Source organism: Syngnathus acus, chromosome 1 (genome assembly GCF_901709675.1).
Source record: "Syngnathus acus chromosome 1, fSynAcu1.2, whole genome shotgun sequence".
Taxonomy (NCBI): domain Eukaryota; kingdom Metazoa; phylum Chordata; class Actinopteri; order Syngnathiformes; family Syngnathidae; genus Syngnathus; species Syngnathus acus.
In genome coordinates, this window is record NC_051087.1 from 9954452 (window position 1) to 9982345 (window position 27894).

The 27894-nt window shown below is 41.8% G+C and overlaps 2 protein-coding genes across 5 annotated transcripts; one reads left to right on the forward strand and one right to left on the reverse strand.

Annotated features, from left to right (window-relative positions):
• Positions 1 to 776: 776 nt before the first annotated feature.
• rgl3a (ral guanine nucleotide dissociation stimulator-like 3a) lies at positions 777 to 12784 on the forward strand. Of its 4 annotated transcripts, none has more exons than XM_037256583.1 (18): positions 777 to 917; positions 1751 to 1911; positions 4438 to 4733; positions 5959 to 5988; positions 6141 to 6310; positions 6963 to 7081; positions 7156 to 7464; positions 7554 to 7657; positions 7949 to 8033; positions 8760 to 8822; positions 8938 to 9021; positions 9130 to 9162; positions 9278 to 9402; positions 9494 to 9589; positions 9869 to 10007; positions 10603 to 10878; positions 11201 to 11318; positions 11713 to 12784. In XM_037256583.1, the coding sequence occupies exons 1-18, from the start codon at positions 848 to 850 to the stop codon at positions 11865 to 11867; spliced, it is 2433 nt and encodes an 810-aa protein (XP_037112478.1). In that variant the 5' UTR covers positions 777 to 847; the 3' UTR covers positions 11868 to 12784. The 4 variants fall into 4 exon arrangements, with proteins under 4 accessions (XP_037112478.1, XP_037112470.1, XP_037112486.1 ...); XM_037256575.1 differs by having other exon boundaries at positions 779 to 917; positions 8935 to 9021; XM_037256591.1 differs by having other exon boundaries at positions 781 to 917; positions 1642 to 1911; positions 8935 to 9021.
• Positions 12785 to 20431: 7647 nt separating this feature from the next.
• On the reverse strand, positions 20432 to 27856 carry nfil3-5 (nuclear factor, interleukin 3 regulated, member 5). Its single transcript, XM_037251837.1, has 2 exons — positions 27552 to 27856; positions 20432 to 23590 (listed from the first exon to the last, which is right to left on the reverse strand). Exon 2 carries the CDS (start codon positions 23089 to 23091, stop codon positions 21391 to 21393), a length of 1701 nt encoding a protein of 566 aa, XP_037107732.1. The 5' UTR covers positions 23092 to 23590; positions 27552 to 27856; the 3' UTR covers positions 20432 to 21390.
• Positions 27857 to 27894: the final 38 nt, after the last annotated feature.

Consider the following 27894-nt stretch of genomic DNA (forward strand, 5'->3'; position numbering starts at 1 on the left):
CATAACCTGAGGCATAGCTATACTGTATGTCAAATCAAGATAAATTAAACAGATTTCATGTGTCAAGCATCAAATGATATATGACATAATATGACCAATGACATGACCAATACATAAGAATTCATGTAAGTAGTAAAAAGTAATCAAAATTATTTTGTACACTTTGTAATACAGTTCTTAATATTACAGATACAAGAAAATATCAAGAAACAAAGAAACATAAAAAGTCAAAAACAAAAATAAAAAAAGGGAATAATTCACACAATTTGCACTTCTTTTTTATTTGTCAAGTGAGCTTTAATGTATCACTTTCAAACACAAAATATTTTAAACGGTTTTAATTTTGCAGATGTACACTTAGGGATATGAGACTTTACCAACAAAATATACAAATCAATAGTTGTACGGTGTACTTTTTTTTTTTTAAATATCTTGAAACTGGCAATCTCCAAGATGATCGAGTACGCGGACCAATCAATAGGGGAGGCTGTCCCTTGTTGAAATTCTTCACTTCCTGCTTCACAGTTTGAAAAATTATCAATAGCGTGAATGTTTGTCGTCCCTGTCAATTTAAACAAGCATTGATCCGCTTTCTGCATTTGAAATCACATCACTGTATGCACGTAAGATTAAAAAAAAAAAAAAAAAAAAGTCTTCACATAATTTGTGAAGAATGACAGGGAGCGTATAGTTAATTGTAATTCGGAAAGCGCTGAGCCAAATCGTTGCGGTATGAACAGGAACATAATGACTCTGTAGGAGTGTTCAGCCAAACAGGGAGGAGATCATTCCTCCACAAAGCATCCACAGTGACACGCAACTCCAGTCCACAGTTGCCCTCAGCTCGATGTGCCGAAACAACCTCAGGAGTGTTCATCTGCACAGGATTGAAGGACGCGCGTTTTTTCCTAAAGAAGGTGAATATAATGTTTAAATATTTTGTGTTTTTAGGCCATATGTTTCCTATTTCATTGTGCTTTTAGGCCATATGTTTCCTATTTCATTGTGCTTTATACGTTTTAAAGACCCATATTTCATGTTTGTACAATATATTTACAAGAAATGTAAATATTGTTATTTTTTAGAATTATGTAGCCTATCAAATTTGATTTTGTTTAGAGCCTCGCGTAGTACCTAATCTTAGTAATAATATATGGTCGGTTCCTGTATTGGTATTTGTTAAAGGTATTTGTTCAGAAGGCGAGAAACTTTGGAAAATGTTGGAGTATTTTTTGCAAGATAAGTCATCCTATTATGCCATAATGTTCAACGCAAAAGCCGTAAGAATTATGGCTTTGCGTTGAACATTAGCATCTAAAAAGAAAAAAAAGTCAACCAATTTGTTGTCACTACTTCTAGCGCTGTAATTCCCAGCCGTTGTGCTGCAGCATATGCCAAGCGATGAGGTGTACTGCTGCATATGATCCAATTTCATTATTTATGTGAAAAATATTATTTACTATTAGTCTGTCATTATTCATCTATCTGTGACAGTGCTGTACAGTGACTGATAAAACAATTAAATGTACCACCACTGCCACGAGTGCACAAGTGTGCTGATTTTTTTTACTAAAATGTGCCTTGGTTCAATGTGCAAAATGGTGCCGCACTTTGTTCTAATTTTTTCCATCTGCACCTCAGATGAGGCAGCAGGTGTGGGAGATATCTACACAGGCGAGTGGGCCTGTGTAGTGTGTGTGACATGGTGTGCAACTGTGGGAGATGAGGACCGTTCTTCCGGTGAGCGCAGGCAGTGATGGAGGAGAGTCCTGCAGCCTCCACACAAAGGTGGGCAGGATGAAGAAGCTACTGGGGCTAAGGCTGAGTCACTCGGTGGATGCACATATAGATATGGAGCCTGGGGTGCGACTGAGGAGCTTCCAGCTGTTGGATTCTGCTGAACACTGTGAGGTGAGCTCAACCTGAACTGAACTTGTGGACAGGTGTTAACTTGCTGATTTTTTGTCAGGATGCTATCAGCATCAGGCTCTCAAAAGTAAAAATTCTCTGACTTCTCCGGTTCTTCATGAAAGTAGACTGGTTTATGTTTTGTAAAACTGACTTGACTTGACAAGATGTTCATTACAGTGCAATATGTTGGGAATCTAAACCTCTCTTAGATTATTAACAAAAAAATAATTCTTAGGTAACTCCTGCATTTATTCCACTTGAGCACAGTGGTGACTCACTCAAAGAATATTTATCAAATGCTGGTGGGTGTATGGTTTATTTTCAGCTCAGGCAAGCTTTGTAAGCAGGTGGAATGTTTGAGGAAGCACCGCTAACTTTGTGAAATTTCTTGTTCTATGCTTGTCACCTCCTCACCATTCAAGTGACTAATCGGTAATAATTGCTTAGTCTCCCCTTTTGTTTGCAAAGCCCGCATGGGCAAACAAGAAAGGATGATGCTCGTTTTCTTGCTTATTCATGGGCAGACTCTCATTAGGGCAACACAAGGCCGCATTGTTGAGCTCACAGGCTGCAGGCCTGATGAACATTTCATTTTGTCTGCTTGTTAGTGTTGTCATAATGTGTGGCTGTGTTGTATTGTTTTCATTTAGTTTAGACGGGTGCATGGGTGTTTTGAATATAACATCCACGTTGAGACACTTTTTGTTCTTTATCCAAACTTTTCTAAAGGTATCACACAGATGTCAATTAACGCACAGTTACTAGTACGCCGAAATGTCATGCTTTAGAAAAATGTCTACTAGTAAGACATAGTCGTGATTTTCTCACGAGGATGGAGACTTACTATTGAAAGAACAATTCTGCACACCAGCAGATGCTGAAACGGCATTCCATAGGGTTTTTTTCCGCAATCAATGCAAGTTGCAATTGTGTGCGTTGGTTTACCTCAATTGCTTCAAGACACAATTCATCAACAATCTTTGGCACAATTCTTCTCTCAATTATTATGCCCATATGTTCCTGCCACTGTTTTTCAGTTTTCAGTTTAACCGTCCAACAGAGTTAGGGACCATGTATTGTTAGGGACATTATACATTTAGTAGATGATTTCAAGTGACTAAGCCCTGTTTCCTGCTGTGGGTGTGTCCCTGTCACTCCCCTGACACCACAGGCAGGAACGCAAGCTACTTGCTAGTGCAAAAGTGTCCGAACTGGATTCTTTGGAGGCAGCAGCGTGTTAATGATGGCCTGATACTGGGATAAGGAACTTCTAATGATCACCAGGGCTGAGAAAGCTTTGAAAATAGGTGTGTAAAATTCATTATTTTCAAGCATTTTCATTTAGTTGCTGTCATAATTGATAAATCCACTTATTATGACAAAATAATCAAGAACTAGTATAACCATTCTTCCATCAAAATCAGAAATAGGCCTTTGGTTATGTGTAAGCTGAGATCTGTTGACCTTAACTGAGTACCACATTATCTCACACACAGTCCAAAACTTTATAGGTAGTTCAAATGGTGATTGTTTTTATTGCCTTTTTGTTCAGGGATGTGTTCATAGTCTGATGTTTGCATGGTCAGTTGTGAATTAGTTCCCATTGGTCCGCTGTGTTAGCCCCGCCCACATCTGTCACTTCCCTGTACCGCCCCGAGTCACTCAGGTCTCCTTTACCTTTTGGGATTTCCGTTTCTCCTTTCTAATAATGCAACTAAAATGTATGTATTTTAGAGTTCGTAACTTGTAAGAGCGATTCGGATCCCCTTCTTGAATAAACGTGCGCGCCGCCATGCAAAAATGGGAACTGAGGATAAATGGCAGTTATCAATGGTAAGTTAAGCAAAAAAAACATTTACGTTCTGTTTATTTGAGTTGCCATAGTAGATAATCTTTTTTTTCCCCCTGTCTGTGCTCGATCCACTTGGTTGAAAGTTCCATGTCTGACGAGCCTTCGTGTTTCTGTCATCTAACTTTTCGCAAGCTTGAATTAACTTTTTCTGCACGAAGGGGTTATCAGCCGCTTTTCGACAATCACCTGCAATTGTGCTTATTCCAAGCCTTTGTTGTTCAATTTTGCTACTGATATGAAGAATAAAAAGAATAAAAATATTAGAATTTTTTTATTTATATATATATATATATATATATATATAAAAACTTGGTGCCACTGGTCAACAATGTTTTTATTATGCAGTCATCAGGTCACAACCAAATCCCAATAATTGGTTGTTTAGATGACTCTCAAAAGCGCGTTGTTAGAAATGAGTCAGTTTGTCATGAGGTTTGTGCGACATGAGTTGATTTGTCACCTTGTTAAATTGGAGCTCACTTTGTGCGTAGAAAGCATGCACTGGGTTATAGAGTTATTGTTGTTATGCTTAAAAAACATTTTGCAAATATTTCATTTTTTCTGCAAAGAGAGAAAATTGTTTTTTAAAAAAAGATTGGTTTCCTAGAAATATTGCTTATCCTTAGTCTGTGTTACCTATACACTAACATGAACACTTGCATTTGCCCTTACAGGACCATGTGCAAGAATGGGTTGACGAAGAGGAGAACGGGGCAATATTTGGCATCACGCTACGGCGAGAGCCCGTCATGCCAAGTCCTAACATGCCCATGGCGTCGGACTGCCCGGCCTACAGTTATGCCCACTACCACACAGTAAAACTGCGCAGACTCAAAGCTGGCACCCTGGAGCACTTGGTCACCCACCTTCTGGATCTCGAACATCAGGAGCCTGACTATCTCCATGTTTTCCTCTCCACCTACAGAGCCTTCACCTCTACCAATAATCTCATTGGAATGCTTTTTCTCAGGTAAGACTCTCCTTTTTTTTCTATGCTGGCTTCTGGGGCAAAAAAAAAAAAAAAAACATAACCAAAATATTCAACTGTAGTAAACTTGGTATGTAGCAGTGCAGTTCTACAACATTGTAATTTACAAGCGCAGTAGTAAACATTGTTAAATGAATTAGCTATATCTTGATGGCATAGCCCTCTTGTTTTTGCAGCTGAACCTAATATTGTGGCCACTGTTGTTAGCTTGACCTTTTGTGAAATGCATCATCAAAATAATTTCCCAAACAGTCTTTGTACTTTGCACGTTTATGTTCCATAATGTTACATTGGATTAGCATTTGCTAAATGGTAGTTCCAGTTCCATGGTCAAACTTTCGCCATCATAAAACCTTTTTTAGACTTGCTCAACCACTATTCGTGTGTGAAAAAAATGTGAAATGCTGGAGGTGCAACACATGTTAGATCCACCGAATGTAATTCTTTTTTTTTTTTTATTATTAAAGAAATTTTAACATTCACTTGCAAAAGTGTAATAAGAAACACTTGTGTAATACATATTGTATGACCTGACTTGTGGGTATACCTCACCTGGCTGGACCGCCTGGGAGGTGAGTCATACATCAAGAGTGAAAGAGGCTATTGGATACCTTCTTGACGTCACTTGAGCTATGTGTAACGAAACCTCTATTGAAATGCTGCATGTATCTGTGACACGTCAACAAAGAATTTATTGTGTTTTTCTTCTGTCACCTTCCCCATAGCGCTTCCTTAGTGACGCTCTAGATAAAAACAAACAGCATGGCTCCAACACATTACATTCTAATTTCCAGATGGTTTGACAGATAAGTACCAGACAAGTCCCTCCCCCCCTTATTTATTTATTTTTTTTGCTATTGCTCTGAGGGTCAGATGCCAGTACAAGTGTAGCTGTAATGTTTTTTCTCAAACAGTCACCCTCATACCGGTGCTGCCGATGGCAACACATTTGCTATCACGCAGAGGACACTCCTGGAACAGAATTTTGCTTTGTCCCACAGGATTTGTTGTTAAATTGAACGAAACCTCATTTCATCCAAGTTTACATATATATATAGCTTAGCCAGCATATAATGTGAAAATGAAATGCAAGTTAAACCATTTTTGGTCATTTGATTTTGTAGGTCAATCATGTGAGATGATGACAAAATTACAAAAATATGTTTCTATTTAAATAATTAAACCTGTTTCCTCTCTCTTTTTACAGAGATGACGCAAACCCAATATGCTCGCAAAGGTGAGTGCTTCATTCATGAACTTCATTCATTTGGATTTGCCAATAGTCAACACAAATTGGGCATTCTCAAGCTTCATTATGTCTCTGAATTCAAACTATGACAATATCAGGAAAAAATCTGACTGAGCTCATTTGCCTTATTTCCTCCTCAGTGCTTTGTTCCCAGTAATCAAGCTGTGGTTGAGGGAATACCGTGCAGACTTCCATGAGCCCCCTCAATACCAGTCTCTGCGGCTCCTATGTGCCAGCTTGCGCCGGCGTGTCTGCTTCAGACGCTTGGCTCAGACCGCAGAGCGTCTGCTCAAGTCGTTCCAACAACAAGGTAGATGAGACCTCTAGTTGTGTAACTGGCTATAATGAACTGCTTATACACTCAGCAATCAACACAGACGCTACAATCGTGCCATTTTGCTTTGTCGTGCATTGTCTTAAAAAAACCAGCATGGTGCCAGCAGGTACTGGTTAGCCCCAAGAAAAACATGAGTAACCCATGGTTCTGTTCTAAAAATAGTGTAATGGGACATTGTGACTTACCGAGAAAAATTAATACATACTACCACTACTACTAATAATAATTCATGTAACATTTATTTATTTGTTTCTTTGAGCTTAACATGGTACTTGTCTCTTAATGTACCAAATAATTTTCTTTAATAAACAAATTTTGTGTTCACCAAGGAAATATATATTTTTTTCTTTTCATTGCTCAAAAATTGACATTCTAGTGCTGTAATTTTAATATTGTGGTAATATTTTTGCTCATGGTTAGCAAACTGTCATAATCGAATGAATGCCTAAAATGGAATTACAATAGTTTGTACAGGAATTCTGACGAATGTAACATCTTTTTGTCACAGCAATGATGTCATTGTAATTACTGTATTCTGTTTCCTCTTGGTAATTGACATCTTGACCGCGTGCGGCCTGTTTTAATATGTTTGTATGTCATTCACGCTTACGTACGTGTTAAACAGATCCCAGCCAATTTGCGTCGGTGGACGACAAAGTGCTGCCGTGCAAAGAGGAAGACGGAGACATCTTTATGAACTTCCCTGTCACTGATGTAGCAGAGCAGCTCACCAGATTGGACATGGTAGGTTTTCTCACCACTTATTGCATCGTATTGACAGATTATATGTATTAAAGTTTCTGTCTGTTTCTTTGAAGGAACTTTTTGTCCAAGTGATACCGTTCCACTGCCTGGGCTGTGTGTGGTCACAACGCGACAAGAAAGAAAACCGCAGTCTGGCACCCACCGTCCGTGCCACCATTTCCCAGTTCAATGCAGTCACCAACCTCGTCATCACTTCGTTGCTTTGCCCGTCTTCTCCGAGCCCCTCCACTTCCTCTCCCATTTCATCACCCAGCTCGTCAAGCTTCCTCTTCCCTTTGAGTGCCCCGGGCCTAGCTCACCCCTCTCACACCAGTCCTTGCTTTCGAGCGCGCATCCTTGAGTGGTGGATCAATGTGGCACAGGTCAGTGTGGGAATGAAGCATGCAGAAATGACTTTGTCACAGAGACAGAAGCGTAGTCCATCCATTTTCTCATACTAGCTTCTTTGTAGGCGTGCAGGCAGCTGAAGAATTTTTCTTCCTTATGGGCCATCCTGTCCGCCCTGCAGTCCAATGCTGTATATCGCCTCAAGAAGACCTGGATGGCTGTCAGCAAGTGGGCAACCTTCAAAAATACTCTATAGGAAAATAATACCACTATTTAAAGAAGTGGAACATGTTAAATGGGATTTTGTATTTTTTTTTTTAATTACCAATTAAAGTGAGCCATCTAGATCAGCTCTATATTAAACTTGGTTCGGCACTTCAGCTTTTAGAAAGAAACTGAATGTGTTAAACAAATACAGTTGTCATAGTAACCACACAAATTAAAGACAAAAGTGACCCTTACTGATGAAAGCCGAGTAAAAATATGGAAATACAGCAAAGTCTTCATGTCTGTTTCCAGGGAATGCATGACTACCTTCAAGCATCTGTGTGAGACATTTCCTGACGAGAACTGTGTGCTGGCCAACCGAGAGATCCTGACAGAGGCGAGTAACAGTGTGTACTTGGATACTATTCCCAGAATGGAAACTGTTTATTTCTTTATTTTTCTTTTTCTTAACAAGTGTCACGTGTGGGAGATTGGCTTCAATGGTGTTGGTTATAACGCATGTTGTCCGATAAGACATAGGAGATAGACTTTTGATACGTCATTTATTTTATGTTTTGAAATATTATGCAAGCAGAACAAAAAAAAAGAGACTTTTCAAATATAATAGTTCCCATGTTTGTGGTGTGCTTGTCTTTACAACTTATGTGTGCAAAATGATACAAATGCAGTGTGCACCTAATCATTATGTGGACTTGTAACTGTATACAAGGTGCCATTGCCAGCTGGATCCTCTTGTCCACGCAATTCCTTTTATATTCGACCTTTATTTTACGTCATTTGATGAATTTCCAAGCTCCAATTTCATGTGTTTGTCAGCCTCTATTATTCTCTGTGTTAGTGTATGTGCACAAGAACTTTGTTAGAGTATTTAGTGAGGATGCCTTTATCAGCAACCATGGAAATATCAACACTGAATGCGAGTCCCTTTCCTGACTCACCCTTTCACACCCAGCAACACCCTGTCAGCAGGTGCTCAAGCAGGGAAAGAACAATTATGTAATGTCGGCTGTGTTGTCATCAACCACACCCTGCATTTTGTCACATGGGTATCCTGAGGGCCATTATAGTTTTCAATCAAAGCTGACTTGTGATTTTGCTATAGGCTGGGAGTCAGCAAGAGGTCAGTGCCAGTTCTGGGTCGCCCCTGCTCTGTTCCAAACAGATGGTAAGTAAGGGTGAACAATTCATCCACGACATTAAAATATGGTTTTATGTTCTCCACGATCCAATGATTTTCTTTTCCTTGGAGCAACTAAACATTGCCTCGTTGTCTTTAGAAGCATAAAGATGGAATTGTACCGTACTTGGGCTCCTACCTGACTGTCCTCACTATGTTGGACACAGCTCTCCCTGATTCTGTAGAGGTGAGTAGAAATTGCACAAGCAAGACCACCTATTTAATTTTTATTAAATATTAATTGTTCATTTAATTTTACATGCAGTATTTAACACTTGTTCTCTCCTGTCCAAAGGGTGGACTGATCAACTTTGAGAAGCGCAGGCGGGTAGGTTATGCCCCCTTGTGGTGGCTCACTTTATTTATTTTTTGTCACATCGCTGCTGACGTCATTAATTTTTCTCAAATTCATAATGTTGCCTTTTTCTCATTGTTTGCTTTAGGAGTTTGAGATTCTGTCCCAGATTCGTCAACTGCAGGCTTCCTGTTCCCAATACCAGATTCCGGCGAACCCTCGCATAACCAACTGGCTGCAGGCGCACGCGCTCCTTCTCACTGATCAGGAGAGGTTGGACACATTGCATTGTTGTCAATATGATGCGGGGACAAACAAGGGACACAGTCATGCTGATGTCTCATCTTTTTCCTCTGGCTTGAAGTTATGAACTGTCTCGGGAGCTGGAACCTCCTGTTGATCCGTGTCCTACTTCTCCCAATGTATGGAGCAGTCGTTTGCTGCCTAAGAAGCTCCCCTCGTAAGTATACTGCTTTTCTTCAAATTATGTGCTGGAGTCTTCACGTCTGTCCATAGTCCAGACCAATGGCTACTGCGACATCATGCACGGGTTGAACTTTTAATTCACTGTTTTGTGGCCGCTAGAGGGAGACCTCGTTCCACACTGTCCAAATTTCTTTAGGCTGGCCACTTGAGCCAGGCAGCATTTACAGGGCACAACCACAAGTGCATTAAATACGGCTGCCATTATAATACAGTGTTGTTTGACATCACAGCACAGATGACCTTTTGTATGCAGGTCACAAGCAACCAGTGATGGTTCTCAAGGGAAGAAGACTCATGCTGACCAGATGAGTGTGTCGTCTTCGAGCTCCAGCGGTTCTGACATGGATGACCTCGTTGTCCCTCATCTGTCCCCACTCAGGCTCATAATCAAGGTAAACTCACTTGACATCGTCTCTGTGTGTACATTTGAAATGATGCAGCCAACAATTGATACTGATTGAAACACTTTTTTTATGAATTTATTTATTTTATATATTTGTTTATTTTCAATTTCATATTACAGTAATGGGCAGGTAATGAAAAATTTACTTGGGTGTTTAATTTCACAGTAGATACTCTAGAGACGCAGAAAAGTTTTATTTTTCTGTAAAACACTACTCACAAATAGTTAGGGATATTGTACTTTGAGGTGAAATTTCAGGATGAACATAAAATAGGTTACAGGTAAATTTAAATGGACTTCTCTAAACTTTGGAATGCACGTCTGTTGAGTATTACGGTGCCTCTCACACCACTTGCTCTCTTACGTGGAGGCGAAGGGCAAAACAAATGCAAATGTTTGTTCCATGATTGCATTATTGGACCAATACGTTTCTGAGAATGTCCAGCGTTTCAGGTTGCAGTGACCTTTGTGTCTGTCCTGAAAGGTCGCTCCAAAGCCCAAACTTTTTAATGAGTAATGTGTGTCAGCTTAGACTAACCAAGAACCCTTTTTAAAAACGTTTGTTCAATTTCTTCCCTCCACAGTCACTCTCCAGCTCAATGCACAACATCACCGAGGACTACGGCACGATGTCCTCCTCCTGTTCCTCCTCCTCCTCACCCATGCTCTCCAGCTCCTCCTGCAGCTCCTCCCATCCCGACCTGAGCTGCTCCTCTTTGGCGCTGAGGCCGGACTCCTCCTCATCCAGTGTCCCACCGCAGTCCGTGCTGCCCGTCTACAACAAACAGCTAGCCGATTCGTGTATCATAAGAGTCAGCATGGAGTGTAAAAACAACGGCAACGTCTACAAAAGCATTCTGGTGAGAGAGAGCTTCTATACAGTATTTGCCACCGCTAGCTTTTTTGTTTCAATATTTTTTTTCGTCATTTAGACGTGGTAAAACATTGAGGTAGAACACAAGCTTGATTGTGCAACAAAATTGGAGGGTGCATGTGGGGTGAAATGTATACAGTTTGGAACAAGCAAAAATAAAAGCTATGGTATCACAGCTTGAGGACTAAACGACCTTATTGTTAAGAGCAGCGACATCGGTAGTTTAATCACAATGGTACGTGATTGTTGCAGTACCGAAAATGGTGTGGTACAATGTGTCATTTCTGACAAATCACTTTGTTTCTCAGCTGACCAGTCAGGATCACACACCTCAAGTCATTCAGAGGGCTCTGGACAAACACAACCTGGAGGACACTTTCAGCTGTCAGGACTTTATCCTCTGCCAGATGCTCAACAATGGAAATGGTATGATTTAATACGATTTGAGAAGGTCGCAATCATTTTAGTGAAAATATTTGTAGTGTGAGTAGGCTTCAGACCAACCTTAGAATAGTTTGGGATTTGGGGATTTTTCTTTATAGTTCGTTTTTATGTAGCTTTTGTTTTTTTAATTTTGATCATCTTTATTAAGTTTTCAGAGCATTTTTTCAAAATATCTCATTTTAGTTGAGTTTATCTTAACTTTAGTTTTACTTTTTAGTGGTTTTTAATTTGTAGTATTTCTCATGTGCATGATTAAATAAACATCACAGTAAATATTGTGTCATAAAAATCCAACAAAAAATATTTGGAAAAAGCTACTGTCCATATATCTTGAGATATGTAAGGGGAAGATCATCATGACATGCTTGTGTTTCAGAGCTCCACATCCCTGACAACGCCAACGTGTATTATGCCTTGTGCACCTCCTCCAACTATGACTTTGTCCTGCACCAGCGCTGGAAGAGCCACAGGAAAGATTGGGGCTCCTCCTCCAGTCCAGGAATTCCACACAGTGAACACCACACAAAGTGACAAGTGTCAGTCTTCAGAGTTGAATCTGCCAAGGAGAGCCCAAACTCACAGCGGTTTCGTTTTGGCTTGACGCACGAGCCACCCTGAGAGCTTTGCTCAGATGTCCTCTGTCAGTGCCTGGGCCCCTTTCAAACTTTTCGACATCAGACCTGCTCCAGCTTCTCACAGAAATGTGTTTGCACAAGTAGTAGAGGATATTTTCTGAATTGCACTTAGCAAATGGACGCTAGCTGCTCGTTGCAAACTGCGCCACGATTGGAATTCGTGCAAGTAGACCATTGACATTTGCATTTATCTTCTTCTTGTTTATACTTTTTTATGTAACTTAAAACCAACCTTAGTGTTGAAAGTATCAGTATTCCACTTTGCCACATTCTTGTGTAAATTTGTATGCGACCCCCCTTTTAATTTATTTTTAGACACGAGCAGACTAGTTCTAAGGATAAAAGCTAATGCATGCCATTGCCAAGTGAAGGAGATGATGTGATTTTGCAGTTTTGCTCTTACGAGGTTGCCTGATGGTTGATTGAGGTGATGCCATTCGTCTAAGTCTGCATCCTTCATCTGTAATGCTGTGAACACGGTGTGCATGAAGGATGTTTTTTGTATGTGAAAGATGAAGAGTCTCAGTAAGTAAAGGGACATGCCAGTGATGTTAAAACCTTGTTTTTAAAACTGTTCACGGTGATTGCCAACCTGGTTTACAAGGAGTTTTGAAACACTGGTGAATAACATGCAAGATTTTGCATCACTGCGTGAAGGTGTTTTTTTTTTTTTTTTTTTTTTTTTCTGTAGTTTTAATTTGACTGTTTGTACACTGATATTAGCTTATATCTAATTATATTGATATTTTATTTGTACATTTTCCCAAGCTCTTGGTAATTTGAAAGACTAATAAAACCATTATTTATTCTACAGACTGCATTGTATTGACTACTTTGGTCTAAAAAGAAAGGCTCCTAAACCAACTGATTACTTGACCACCAATCACTGTACACTGCTTAGGCAAAAGCAATGGGATCCCTGCCAACTGAAAACGGAATAAATGACTGAAAATTATATTGTTTAAAGTAACAAGCAAAAACTATTAGGACACTTGTCCAATACACCCACAGAAAATGAAAAACAAACTAAAAATTCCATTTGTTTGAGTTGGCCTATCATCCAGAAGAACATTTGTGAGATTAAAATAAACATTTCTGATCAAGATTATCATCTATGGAGTACACACACACGTATAATATTGTTTATATGTCAAGACCGAGGGCCCCATTTGCGTGCTCAGTGCAAGAGTAACACAATAGCACATGGGTAGAGTTTTCTTTTGGTATTTTCCTAGGCTTTACACAGATAGAATGGGCTGCAACAAAACATTTGCTCAAGATTATAAAAGATTTAAAAATTATATAATATATATATTTTTCCAACTTAAGGCTGGCACCATTAAAATGAACACTAAATTTTGTATCTCATTGTATTTCACACTGGAATTAAAACATGACATACTGAGAGGCTTTCATAATATTTTGAATTCCCTTTTATTCATCAGTTCACTCTAAGGATTCGTTCAAACGAATCGTTCAACGAATTATTAGGTACACCGAAAAATGGTGGTGTACCTAATGGAGCGTCCGTGTGACGTCACAGATCAACCAGCCAATCAGGAGGTGGGGGTGAAGGCGGGTTTGGCACTTTTCACTTTCAGTTCAGCTTTGGCCATGATTTTTCCCTAATGAAGTGGCCTGTTATTAGGTACACCTGAAAATGGCGGCGTACCTAATGGAGTGTCCGTGTGACGTCACAGATCAAACAGCCAATCAGAAAGTGGGGGTGAGGGCGGGTGTGGCACTTTTCACTTAAACCAGGGGTGTCGACCTCCAGTCCTCAAGGGGCCGCGTTCCAATATGTTTTCCAGGTTACCCTCGTTAAACACACCTGCGTGAAAAGATTTGTTCATTTTCACGTTCTGCAGGAGCTAAAACTTTTCACGCAGGTGCACTTAACGAGGGAATTTTGGAAAACATGTTGGAATGCGGCCCCGAGGACCTGTGACCTTTGACCATGATATTTCCCTAATAAAGTGGCCTGTTATTAGGTACACTTGAAAATGGCGGCGTACCTAATGGAGTGTCCAAGTGACGTCACAGATCAAACAGCCAATCAGAAAGTGGGGGTGAGGGCGGGTGTGGCACTTTTCACTTAAACCAGGGGTGTCGACCTCCAGTCCTCAAGGGGCCGCGTTCCAATATGTTTTCCAGGTTACCCTCGTTAAACACACCTGCGTGAAAAGATTTGTTCATTTTCACGTTCTGCAGGAGCTAAAACTTTTCACGCAGGTGCACTTAACGAGGGAATCTTGGAAAACATGTTGGAATGCGGCCCCGAGGACTAGAGCTTGACACCTGTGACCTTTGACCATGATATTTCCCTAATAAAGTGGCCTGTTATTAGGTACACTTGAAAATGGCGGCGTACCTAATGGAGTGTCCAAGTGACGTCACAGATCAAACAGCCAATCAGAAAGTGGGGGTGAGGGCGGGTGTGGCACTTTTCACTTAAACCAGGGGTGTCGACCTCCAATCCTCAAGGGGCCGCGTTCCAATATGTTTTCCAGGTTACCCTCGTTAAACACACCTGCGTGAAAAGAATTGTTCATTTTCACGTTCTGCAGGAGCTAAAACTTTTCACGCAGGTGCACTTAACGAGGGAATCTTGGGAAACATGTTGGAATGCGGCCCCGAGGACTAGAGCTTGACACCTGTGACCTTTGACCATGATATTTCCCTAATAAAGTGGCCTGTTATTAGGTACACTTGAAAATGGCGGTGTACCTAATGGAGTGTCCGTGTGATTCCCTCGTTAAGTGCACCTGCGTGAAAAGTTTTAGCTCCTGCTGAACGTGAAAATGACCAAAATCTTTTCACGCAGGTGCGCTTAACGAGGGTCACTTGGAAAACATGTTGGAATGCGGCCCCGAGGACCAGAGCTTGACACCTGTGACCTTTGACCATGATATTTCCCTAATAAAGTGGCCTGTTATTAGGTACACTTGAAAATGGCGGTGTACCTAATGGAGTGTCCAAGTGACGTCACAGATCAAACAGCCAATCAGAAAGTGGGGGTGAGGGCGGGTGAGGCACTTTTCACTTTCATTTAAGCTTTGACCATGATTTTTCCCTAATGAAATGGCCTGTTATTAGGAACACCTGAAAATGGCGGTGTCCCGAACAGAGTGTCCTAGTGACGTCACAGATCAAACAGCCAGGAGGTGGGGATGACTTAAGCTTTTTCCCGAATAAAGTGGCCTGTGATTAGGTACACCTCATTGACACTTTCTAAAGTCACCAATTCTAAAAGTAGATTTGGGTACATGCTCACACCTGGGATCGAACCAAGTCCCTTCCGAGCAAGGGCTCATGTCACTAACCAGTCGGCTATTTCAACCTGGCAGCCTGGCTCGTCTGCACTCTTTTGTACTAGTGATGTGCATTCCAGTTCCCAAGTGAGCTGAATCTTTATAATCGGTTCACTCAAAAGATTTGTTCAAAGGAATCGTTCACCGAATCGTTTGCTACACTTTCTTATTTATTCATTCATTTATTTTTTTTACCTCGTGTAGTGTACCTATTGAAGTCGACACGTTCACTGACTGATCCGTTGATGCACGGGAAGGCAGTTCACCCAATGACTCGTTCACGAACGGGAAAGTCAGGATTCGTTCCCTCACTGATCCGTTCTCGCGATGAACTGGAAATGCGAATCACTCACTTACTGATTCGTTCACTCACAGATTCGTTCGTTTGTGAACGGCAAATGCAATTCACGACTCGTTCGTGAACGGGAAGTTACGTCATTTTCTTCTTCGTTTTGTTTTATGGCGAGGTGGCACCAGCTTCGATGCGCATTACCGACACCTACTGGTTGAAGTCATATGAACTAAAAAAAGAACAAATCACTTTAGGAAGTGATTCGTTCACTCTCGTCCACTGAAACAATCCGTTCTTTTGACCGAATCGTTCACTTACGAGCCAACACTACTTATTGTTGAGACTGGTGAGTGCAGACCACATCCTTCCAACCAGTGTGAAGTCACGTGTCAGGAGAATACGTACATACATGAGTTACACGTAGGCACTTTACTCATGTGACATAAAGACTAAGCACAGATTAGTGCTTGTGCGTGTTTTCCTGGATGTGAGGTTGAGGCCACTGTGTGAACCAATGTCATGTGTTTGTATCTCTTATGCACTGTGCGTGCAGTGTTGAGTGCGTGTTGTAACTGTAGACAGATGGCTGAGGAATGATAATCTAAATGGGTTAATCCATGTAATGGCTGTACGATACCTTACGCAGTTTCTGCCTGTTGTTTGTCATTTCAAGCAGTGTTTGGAGTATAAACTTGCAGTGTTTATTTCCTTCAGAAACAAAAACATGTTCTAATAATAACGAGACTGCAAATTTGAATCTTGTGAATAAATACTCAGAGAATTAACCTTAGAAGCATGTTTTTGGAATGAAGTTGAACCTCTGACTTCTCTCCTCGGCGAGTATCAAAACTTCGAAAGTAATTAAAAAGATGCATTCTGCCTTCTTTTAATCCAATGTTTTTTTAATATAATGTTTTTGTTCGTCCACAATGCTGTAGTACCGTGAAAATATAGCTACCAGATGATGGCTTGCGTGCTGAAATGTCGTTATCCACGCTTTTCCCATATAGGAATAAACTCACACAGATGAGGAGGTCACTTCCTGTAGCACAAGGCCACAAGATATGGTAATAGGGCCTGGGGGAAGGTTTCATATTGCATAACATGATGCTGATTCATCCCTCTCTCTCTCTCTCTCTCTCTCTCTCTCTCTCTCTCTCTCTCTCTCTCTCTCTCTCTCTCTCTCTCACACACACACACACACACACACACATGCACACAAGTGGCCTACTTTCATTTTAGAGGCGCACAACTTCTTTAAAGCCTGTTTCTGTCATGCATTGATAGCGGTCAGTGTTTGTGTGCGTGCGTGCATGCATGCATGTGTGTTTGTGTGCGTGCATGCACATCAGTGAGTTCATGCGTCGTCTAATCATTATTCTACACACTTCCATCGACACGCTGACCTAATTTTACAGCGCCGTGCAGAACAAAGGCAGTGTGACTGACTGGGTCAGGACAGGCAGCATAACTCTCTTTTGAAACACAGCCAACCGACCACACAGGACTTATTTTACAGTCACTTGAATTACTTTTGGTTCCAATCCTCTATTTCAATTTGATAGATTTATATGAAATAAAAGATCATTTACGTATTTGACATAATCAACTCAGTTCTTATTAGAGAACTGTGGCCACTCACTGGCCCTAACATTAGGTACATACGTATGTAGTGTGATCCAATACAAGTGCTATATCAAGCTTTTACAGAGAGAATAATTGTCAATCAAAATTGGAGGGATGGATGGATGATGGCTTGTACTGAAAAAAACCCCGCAAACTAGTCATTTGATATCAATAATAAATGTCAGCGTGATGCGCAAAACATGCTTAGATTCGAAGAACTGTTCTTATTTAAGACTGTTACGTTGGATGTCACTGCGCGTTCCCTCAATAGGGAATGAAATGTTCCCAGCAGTGTGATGGCATTGCGAATCTGCTCGACATGAGGACATCCAGATTAAATAACACACACACACACACACACACACACACACACACACACACACACACACGCACACACACACACGTACGCTCCTCGGTTACATCCTTACCCCAACCATTCCTCTCCTTGCACTGCTGACCTACATACTGCAGCATCCTGGTTACATAACCAGCCTGGACTGTTGATCACTGCAGGCGATGCAGCGCCAACACGCTCAAGCTCTTAAACGACACCCCCCCCCATCAATCTCCCTCCCTTCTCCCCCCTGTCATACGCTCCGTCGATTATATGGCCTCCAACTACTTCAGTTTTTTTTTTTAACTATCCCGGGTCAGTTTGTTGCTCAACAGGAGTTAATGTGAGTGTGCAATTAATTATTAATTAATGTTCAGAACATTGGCTCAATGTTAGTTTAAATACTTGCAGGGAACATTTAGGCAACATTCCGTTCCCAAAAAGTGTGCCACCGCAATCCAGTGTGCCCCTTGGCTTTGTTCCACTAACCTGCTCCCTCAAGCAGCAGCAGTAGCAGCAGCAACAACGCTCCCTTCAGAATAGTTTGCCCGAATGTACACTGTAGACTAGAGTCAAATTATGTAAGAACCCCCCCCCCCTTCCCCACCATCCTCCTCCCCATCCCTTCTCACTGACCTACTTTTACTCTCATGGCCCATTTTTTCATTAATAGCCCTTGTCCTGTGCACATCACCATGGTGGGTTGGAAAAGAAGGAACGAGAGCGCAAACAAGCGCGGAGATGATGTAATCATCTTGTTGTGGAAAGTTGCACTGTTGAATAAAAGTTGATCATGTTATGTTCCTCTGCGACAGCCATTGCTGTGCACGAGGAAGACAAACATTATGTAATGTAGGTAAGCACTTGAAAAAATAGTTTGCTCAGTATTGCAACACCTTTGCAATCTTGGCGTCACATTCCTGTATTAGACCATACGCGACCCGTGTCAGTGACACTTAGCTTGGCCAAGGCAAGAGCTACTGATCCATCCGAGTACAAATGAGTTGCGTAATCTTCACAACACTTGTTCCTAATACTTCGTCTTTTATTTGAAACGGGCATTGATTACTTTCAAATTAGAGTTTGAAATTAAATTCTGCTTAACTGTAACAAACATCCTAACTTATTCAATGGCCAATGTGGCTAGACGGTTTTGTAAAAAAACAATAACAGCAAGACTGAGTGTGGGTGACTTTTATGCTGGAGGGAAAAGGTTTATGAGTGAGTGAAAAGCCAAAACTTGTAAAGGGAAGTGGTGATTGGCAAAGACACTAAAACATGCTGGTGGCCTTAAAAGTGGAATTTGGGATTCAATCTCTTAGCAAATAGCAGTTGCAGTACAGCAATGATATATTATAAATCATTCTACTTGCTTTAAGCAACTGTATGTAGGACGTTGTACAAAAAAGTAAAATAATATATTATAATTTGTAGATGCTAAGTTTTCTTTTGTTAAAACAATATCTCTAATACTTTCTGAAGGCAGAATTAAAAGCAGCTGAAGTCACACAGCTTGCCACCAATGCACGATAGGTTAATTATTAAAATTTTATAGATAGTATTATCGTACTATACATACTGTCCTCGCAGCACATCATTGATGTTGTTTCATTCACTATTGATAAACATCTTGCTTGCCTGAGCATGTGGAAGCTACTTATGCATGTGCTATATCTTTTTCTTCTGTGATCACAGCCAACTCAATAATTTCTCCCATGACAAGTGACGTTTCAACAGCCTTTTATTCTTCCCAATTTTCAACCTTTACAATCAAAATAAAGCACATTTTTCATTTCACCATTGCGCATATCCATGTGAAGTGGAGCAAAACATTTTCACTTTATGGACAAGCTTCTCTTTTGGGGGTGTCATTTCCGCAAAAGTTGAGGTGAACGATACAGATTATACAGTAACACGGAGTACAAATCATTGCATTGGGTAGCATGAGCAAATACACAGCACAACCGGGAAGACCAAAATGACACAACAAGAGGACAATAAAATTACATGTAATAGACAAAATATTAACCAAATATAATAGAAAATAATTAATACAAATAGTGAGCGCAGTATACAAGTGATCGAGACAACTTTACATTTATACATAGTGGCCAAGGCAGGCACCTGGAAGGGAAACTGTTCAAAAGATTGTTTGCTTTTGTGCGACTGCTTGAACTCTGTGCACATTGGGTTTGGTAACAGGGCTGTTCAAAATTCAGAATTCATTTCAATTCAATGGATGACTTCGAAGTGACTCTACCCCACTGGATGTTGAATGACAGGAAGAGAAAGTGAATTCAATGCAATTCAGAGAAACGCATATATATGGGCAAGAATGAGAGAGTGTATTTCACTAGTGTGCTCCATGTTCAAATGTTTGGGTGGCCATTTTAAAGACTTACAGTTCACTATTTACTATGATTGTTTGCATGAAATTTATGGTGTTAGACTTGTTTACTGTAAAGCTTCATTGTTGAATACGCTTTCATTTTGCGTCATGAATTTCAGTTTTACTTCCTGCAACTTGAATTTCGATTGCATTATTGTTTCCTGTTTGCCCCCTGAATTCATTTTCGTATTCAACAATTGGAGTTTAGAGGTCATTGTCGATTCACTTCTGAACTTTATAAAGCCCTGCTTGAGAAGTCGCCGGCCAATGTGAAAATGTGACAAGAGACGGACGGCACAATAAAAGAGGCACCTTAGGAGAAAACCATAGCAGCTTTGCTGGTTGGAAATGGGAGTCATCTTTTTATTAGACACCTACAACATGAAGGTGTGTCCATTCTGTTGTGTAGCCAGCAAGGCTCGTCTTGTGCTTGTCAGCACTGCATAGCCTTAACCGATATGACCAAAGGACTCGAATGTTTGGGACGTTTTTGGTTGGTGTTATAGCGATCAAATCGGCCAAAACAGGAACCAAAGTTGATTCGTTCATTGAGTGTGGATGTCTTTTTTTTTTTTTTTTAACTGCTTTAGATCTTTGAGGCATTTACTCTGTAAATTGTCTGAACAGTTAAGCACATTAAAGTACAAGACATATGCATCCAATTTTTTTTTTTTTTGCCGCATTTTCTTTTTAAAATATATACCTCAAGTATGCAAATGTATGTCACAAATTTTACAATCTAAGTGCTTGAAGTAAAAAGGATGTGTGTGTGTGTGTATGTGTGTGTGTGTGTACAGGCAAAGGACTGACTCTTATTGAAAAAGGATTGTTACTGTACCAATAAAAGATGACAAAAAAAATTCTTTGGTCAAAGAAATGTTCTTATAATGCCACAATAGATGTGTACGCTGGCCAGAACTACCCCAGACTAAAACTTTCTCATTCTGTCACCTCCCTCAGTGACTGATGTGTTCTTTAAATCGGAGGGACACGTGGGAGGTAGGAGATAATAAAGGGAAACAGTAAGGCTGCTCAATTGACATTTAATCATGATTACGATTTTGGCTCCAATCTCAAAATATAATCCAGGAGAAATGAAAAATTGGTGTTTCCGTTCTGAGACGCGCATGCGCAACTCAAACACCACACCCCGTCGTGTGTATTTTTTTAATTTATTTTTTTAAAGGTGTTCAATAAATACTGTTCCAAACATATTCAATAAATGCTGTTCCAATTTCAAAAACAATCGTGATTATGATTTTATTCATAATCGAGCAGCCCTAGGTGACAGTGAAAGTGGATGGAAATCATTTCCTAGCTAGGCCTCATTTTTGCCGACAGCACGAATGGAGTTCTCGTTGCGCAAGCTCGAGCATCTCCCAACTGTTCTTAAACGCGCTTCGGACCACTGCTGGATGCCTTTTGAGAGTCCAATTTTGCATCAGGCCTTGGCCTGATCTCCTCAGTCTACTCAGCCTCATTCTCTGCCTCTCTGGTCTCACTGCTGACCTGGCTGCTGTGAGAGTTGCTAGGCAGTGCCAAGTAAGGGTGTTGCGGCAGCGTAGGGGATGGGGACATGGAGACGCCCATGTAGACCTCCATCCGCGCTTTCGTCGCCCCAGTGGACATGGCTCGGTTCTTGAGGCGCAGCTTGTGGGGCAGGGCAGTTGCTTTGACCTCAAATTGGCTCTCCCCGTGTGGCCCGACAGGCGCTGAAGCTTTCTGGTGGTAGCTGCTGATGTCTGAGGACGAGGAGGAGGGGGATTCATCATCAGTTGAAGCCTCCTTGTCGGAGCTTCGGGGGTCCCCGTCGCTAGATGATGTGTCTTTAGCGGAGGAATTCTCTTGGTAGAAGCCAGCGGTTCTAGGGCCTCCCTCATAGGTGAGAACTGGAGGCTCTTCGTCCATTGTGTTGAGGTAGCCGTTGTGCCGCGAGAACGCCGACATGCCCTCCTCGGTGCTGTGAATCAGATTGGGAGCAAAGGGGTTCCGGCTCTCAGCTTGCTCAAGGCCGTTCTCCTGAGACCGGCAGCTGTAAGGCCCCTGATGACTCTGGTGCTGCTGCTGGCCATGGTTCCGTGCCAACGGCTCCTCAGAGTATTCATACTGCTCACAGTCCATGGTCTTTGTTCTCTCCAGCTTCTCGGCGACCTCGGCGATGGTCATGGAACATTCAGAGAACTTTGAGTTGGAGGTGTGCTGGCCGTGCTGCATCCTGCTCTGCTGCTCATCTGGCCTGTGGCTCTCCATGGGGTAACACCCGCTGCTGGAGCGATACAGGATGACACTCCTTTGTGACGAAGTGGCTTGGGAGGTGGAAGTGGAGGCCTCCATGAGGCCCTGCTCCTGCTGGTAGTCTATGGCAGACTCAGCCAATTGCGTACTCTGCTGGTGAGGAGACATCAAAGCGGGATGGATGCCATGGTAAACACGGCTTGGCAATCCGTTGGCCATGCCGGCAGAAAGTCCCGTGCTTTCCAGCCTTACCAACTCCATGTTGTGAGGCTCCTTCTTTATGTTGTAGCCCAAAGGTTCGGGGCTGTCCCTTGAGGAGCCATCAGATAGGTCTGACACAGATCCCCGAGGAGAATACTTGGTGAGCGCTGAGTGGCGCTCACCGCGGCTGGGCTGTTCGGTTTCAGAAGAGTCCGAGTTCAGCATCACCTGGGATGCACTGGAGTAGCCGCTACTTGAGAGGTAGGCGTTATTGGGGGTGCCGCTGGTGCTGCTCCCGTTGCTACTTGTGTTACCAGTAGCTGCGCTGCTAGCGATCTGCTGGCTCTTCTCCATGTAGGACGCTGTGCTGATGAGTCCAAAGCGCAACTTGAGCTGAAGCAGTTCTGTTTTTAGACGAACATTCTCTTCATTCAGGGCCATGACCCGGTTCTCTAGAACCATGTCGTTCAGGCGACGTTTCTCCCTTGAGCGCTTTGCTGCTTCGTTGTTCTTCCTCCGTTTTTCCCAATATGAATCGTCCTTTTTCTCATCAGAGATGAATTCCCGCTTGCGCCGGGATGCCACAGTAGGCTTGGAACCCTTAGCCTGGCGGCTGGCCCGTGCCCCGCCCTCCGGAAGAGGGGATGGGAGGTCACTATAACTCGTAAAACTGTCAACCTCCATGGCATTTTTGTTGCTGGTGGATGAGATGTGTAGACTCAGGTTTTCCATTTTTCCAAGCGGGGGCCGGAGTTGAACTCCAGCAAGTGTGTAGCGAAGATGCGCAGGTATCACACAAAGGCTTTGTTAGCTATTCTCACTATGTTGCGGGATCAGCAAAGACTTCCGAATGAGGTATTTGTGCAAATCGAAGAGAGAGCCTCATTGATTTCTCTTGCCACTCGTTTCCTCGATCAGAATGCTCAAGTGTCCAAATTAGCCAAGAAGATTAAAAACAGGTGGAACTCCATGAACACCTTAGACATTGAACTTGTTTTTCACGAGAAAAAAGAAGAAAAAAAGAATTGAGCTTGGATTTTTCAAGAGGTTTGGTTTTCTTGGCACACTGCAAGTCTCTGGAGTCTCTCAGTAAGGGAACTGGAGTTTACTAGTGTCTTCCCAAATGTTTTGCACATTCGTGGAGCCCGTCAGGCTGTAGCACTTCTCATCACAGAAGATGTAGGTCAGGCTGTCTACTTTGGGGCTCGCTGAGGATCCAGCTTCAATGCCGCTGTTATGTAGTGAGAGAAGAGGGAGGGGGGGCAAGAAAAATAGTTAGACTGGCAGTAATAGTCTCTCTGTAGTCATCATAAAATCAATTTCAAATCAAATCAATTTCATTCCAAGCCGAGGTCCACTTGCACACACTCAAAGAAAAGTCACTATATCACTGAGGTGTACCAAAGGTCATTTTGAAGTCTTTTGGTTGACTGTGTTTTGAAGTAAGCTGGCACCATAGAAAGGAAAAACAAACTTGCCAAAGTCTACGTGATGCTTGCTTTTCTGGTTTTTACCCAGCCTTTAATGGAGTCAGAGCAACAATTGTTTTATTCCCTGATTGACACATAAGCTACTGAACTTCCTTGTACTGCTTCAACGTGGTCGCTCAAAAAGAAAAAGCCTGCGCCACCCAACATGTCTTGCTACAAAATGGCTTACACTGAATAACTGAATGCAGCTAAAAAGCTGACTGCAATTATTATTTGATCTCATTTACAGTTGAGTGCATAGTGGTCTGCAATAACCACTGATCAGATGTAACTGATTTTGTGGTTGTCTATCGTCTTTAGACAGCAGCCTAGTTGACATAAGGGCTGGGTGCTATGAGTCATGCGTGCTAACAAGTTGAGTCATGCGTGGGCCACCATGCCACCGCTTTCAGTGTAGCTTTCTGGAATTCATTCAAATTACTGTGCCCCTGGATTGATTACCAATTCTGTAGTAAAAAAAAAAAAAAAAAAAAAGTCTTTTCAATTAGATTTCCCCGATCTCAAATGTAAAAAATTAACAAGCAGCAATAATAATAATAAAAAAGTACAATTTCTGGTTCAGACAATATTTTAGGTTGCTATTTTGTGCAATGTACATAATTTGTCTTTGGCATGCTATTTCCTGTATCTACTGTGGCTGCTGAAACAATGCAAATTCATCCAACTAGATTAATAAAAGGTCTTAAAGGTTTTAAATATTTATAAGTCATATAAGTCATATATTAACATTTAAACTAATTTGACACACACTCCTCTCAGCTGACTTATCACGTGATTTTGTCTATTATTTGTTATTCAGCACAATGAACCAAAGTTATTTTAATCAAGCTTAAAAAAATTAATCTTGGTACATTTATAAATGAAACAATATATATAGTTCCAACAAATGTAGTCAGTAAACACTACGATAAATGTGTGCTCAACATTCAAGTTGAGCATTAGTTACTGCATTACTCAACTTAAGCTAGAACACAATGACTTTGTTACATCATTAACAGTCTTCTTCTTCTTCTTGAACAGTGACGGGAAAAAGAAAACCACAATTTAACCTTGAACTAGCTTGTGTAATTATCAAAATACCTCAGCATTTGTTTAGTCACACTTGTTTTTTCATAACTAGAGGCTAAAGGCATGGCTTGCAACCAAACTAGTGTGACTGCCTTTTATCAGCTCCCCGATTTCTTTTTAAACGAACGCGAGTATTGCAACATGAGAGCGACTGGGTTACAACAGATGTGGAAAAATTTAGGGGTCAACCCCTCCTCCTCACTACGAAATATTTTCATAAAGACCACAGAGGGAAGTGAGGGAACAAAGGCGGGCGGGAAGGAAGCTTGCATACGTCTGCGCTGTCCCACTGACCTAGAAAAACGCTAAGCAGTAAACACTCCCGTCTTTGACAGTACGCCATAAAATAGGTCAGTAGAACTACAAGTGAGGGAGGGCGAGAGAAGGAAAGCGTATTAGAGCGCACTCTATAAATAGTCCAAAAGAAAGAGGGGGGGAGAAGGTTGGATGACAGAAGGAATTCAGCACAATGATATCAAGAGACAAACTTCAATATGTCAATAGCATAATACTCCCGATGGAGGATCAATTTGATCACAACAGTAATTCCCTGTGCGCGTTCGAAAGAGCCAGCAAAGCAGCACAGAACAATGAGCATCAGAGGCAGATGAAAAATTATAGCTGGAGATGGCATTGACGTCAGAGCACACACCCATCTCCGCAGCCTAACTCGCGCATAACAGCCTCTCTCTTTGGACTGCTAGGGGAGGGAGGGAGGGAGGGATGGGCTGCTCTGCTTTTTTCCCTTCTTGGGTACGTGCTCTGAATCCGTCTTGCGTAATATGGGCATTATAGTAGTTACAGTTTTGCTGACTTTAAATTATGCAAGGTGCGGGGGAGGGAAGCGGTTAAATCCAACAGTCTGGCTGTCTTTATTAACTACTGTAAAATCAGACAGAATATGTTGCGTCTTTCAGTTTCGGGCTTATTAAGCTCTGAAGCTCTTTCCAGCAACTTTCTACTTGGAGAGGAATGCTTCACCTCTGACCCCCACTGAGACTAGTGTGAGTCAACAGCGAGGTATCCCTGTTCCCCTCCTCCAACTTTTTAAGAGCTCCAACCACACACGTGGAGCGCCCATTTTGCCCCACTGCTTTGTGTCTATAGATTCAACGGAGGGAGATGGAACAAGAGACGAGAGACCACCATAATTTGTGAACTAAAGTGTTCCTGTGTGTACCGATTTGTAGCAGGCATTAAATTACTAAAATGTTCAAATAAAAGCGGGTCCTCTTTTTTAACATACTCTAAAAATGCTAATAATACATCATAAAAAAATGATTGTATCTTGCATTCTTTATATATTTATATAAACTGGACTGGCCATGTGGGGGAAATGACTCCACATCTTTAACAAGCAGGCCCAGCCCCACAGGAAAAAAAAAGTTGTTGAAAGTTACTTACTGTTCTGTTAATCACACATCATTTATAGGACAAAGGAGCAAGCCCTGCAGAAATGTTTTCTCTTTAGGTCAAAGTCAATCTAAGTAGCCTTGTATGCCGTTTGTACGTTCCGTCACCCAAATACAGGTCTGACCTACATTCAAAAGCAGACTGGGAAAGCGCATCACAGACGCTCTGAAAACAGACCAGCTGGCAGCAGGCTGGCTGAAATGGCTCACCAGAACCCGGCCTGCCAGACAAGCCTTTTTCCATGCATTGCATCACATCCTGAATGTTCACTTGTTTCTATTTTCAGCAAAGGCACGACAATGCCATGTTGGGCATCTTTGGGGGGGCTCAGTACTCATTTAATTCACATTACCACTCAACTAAAATTACTCATATTTGTATATATTTAACACCTTTGTGCTGACGTACTTTAAACGTCTGCTTTCATTATCACACAAATAATCGGCAGGGTGTAAACGGGAATCAATTATAGGACCTTTTGTCCCAGGAGAGATATTTGCAACTCCCTGCTGCGTACTGGTTATGTCATCCCTTCCGACTCCTTGGCAACACTCTGTGCCTTACTTAACAGGCATTTGGAATCAAAAGAAGTCATTTTGAAGGAGCGTTACAGTGAATTAGGGGAATTAAAACAACCCACATGCGTTTCTTACAGAGAACACCATTTCGCTAAATTGAATATTTTACATTTACGATCGAACCTCTGATTAAGCGGTGTTATTTAAATTATCTCCATTATGCTAGCTAAGAGCGTGAAACAAGTGGATTTATAACAATATTAGCCGCGCAAAAGCAAGCAAGCAAGCAAGCAAGCAAGCCGCTGCCTCGGTTACTCGCTGGAAAACACCACCGGGAGGAAATTACCTCACCTTGACATTGAGCACACAATGTGGACCACGCGTTTCCAGTCTATTTTTGTTCCGGCTAATAACGCAGTAAAGGGCAAACACGGACACCAACGAGCTCAACAAAAGAATCCAACGTGTTTTGTCCAACGGAACGTCTCGAAGTGACGGGCGCGGGCGGGTTGCCGGCTGGCAGAGTCGCCATGTGAACAATAACCGGCCATAACCGGCGTGTCCTCTTCTCTAGAAACATTCAGTAAATAAAAGTCCGCATACACTAACACTTACTATGGGGAATCATCGGGCGCCTAATTCGATCTAATAGCCGAAAAATAGAAGAAAAACAAAGAGTGAGGGTCGCGCCGTCAAAACATACCTTTGAATGGTGGAGGAGGGGAACACAACCTTCAGGCTTCCCCGACACAAAAGCTGTCTCGCTCCCGTTTCCTTCTTTTCAGTAGACAAAACCTATCCAGGAAAAATAATAATAATGAACTTGTTCCTTCTGTGGTGTCCGAGTGCGTTCGGGTCCGCTATCTATCTCCGTGCTCGAGCCGCCCCGTGTTGTGCGCTAGCGGACACTTTGCTCCACTTTGTTGCAGCAGCCTTTCTAGAAATATGTGTTAGTAGGTCAATGGTTGCGTAACAGCTCTTCGGCTGCCTCGTCACGTTTGTGTCCTCTGTGTTTCCACGCGAGAGTATGCGTGTTACATACACGG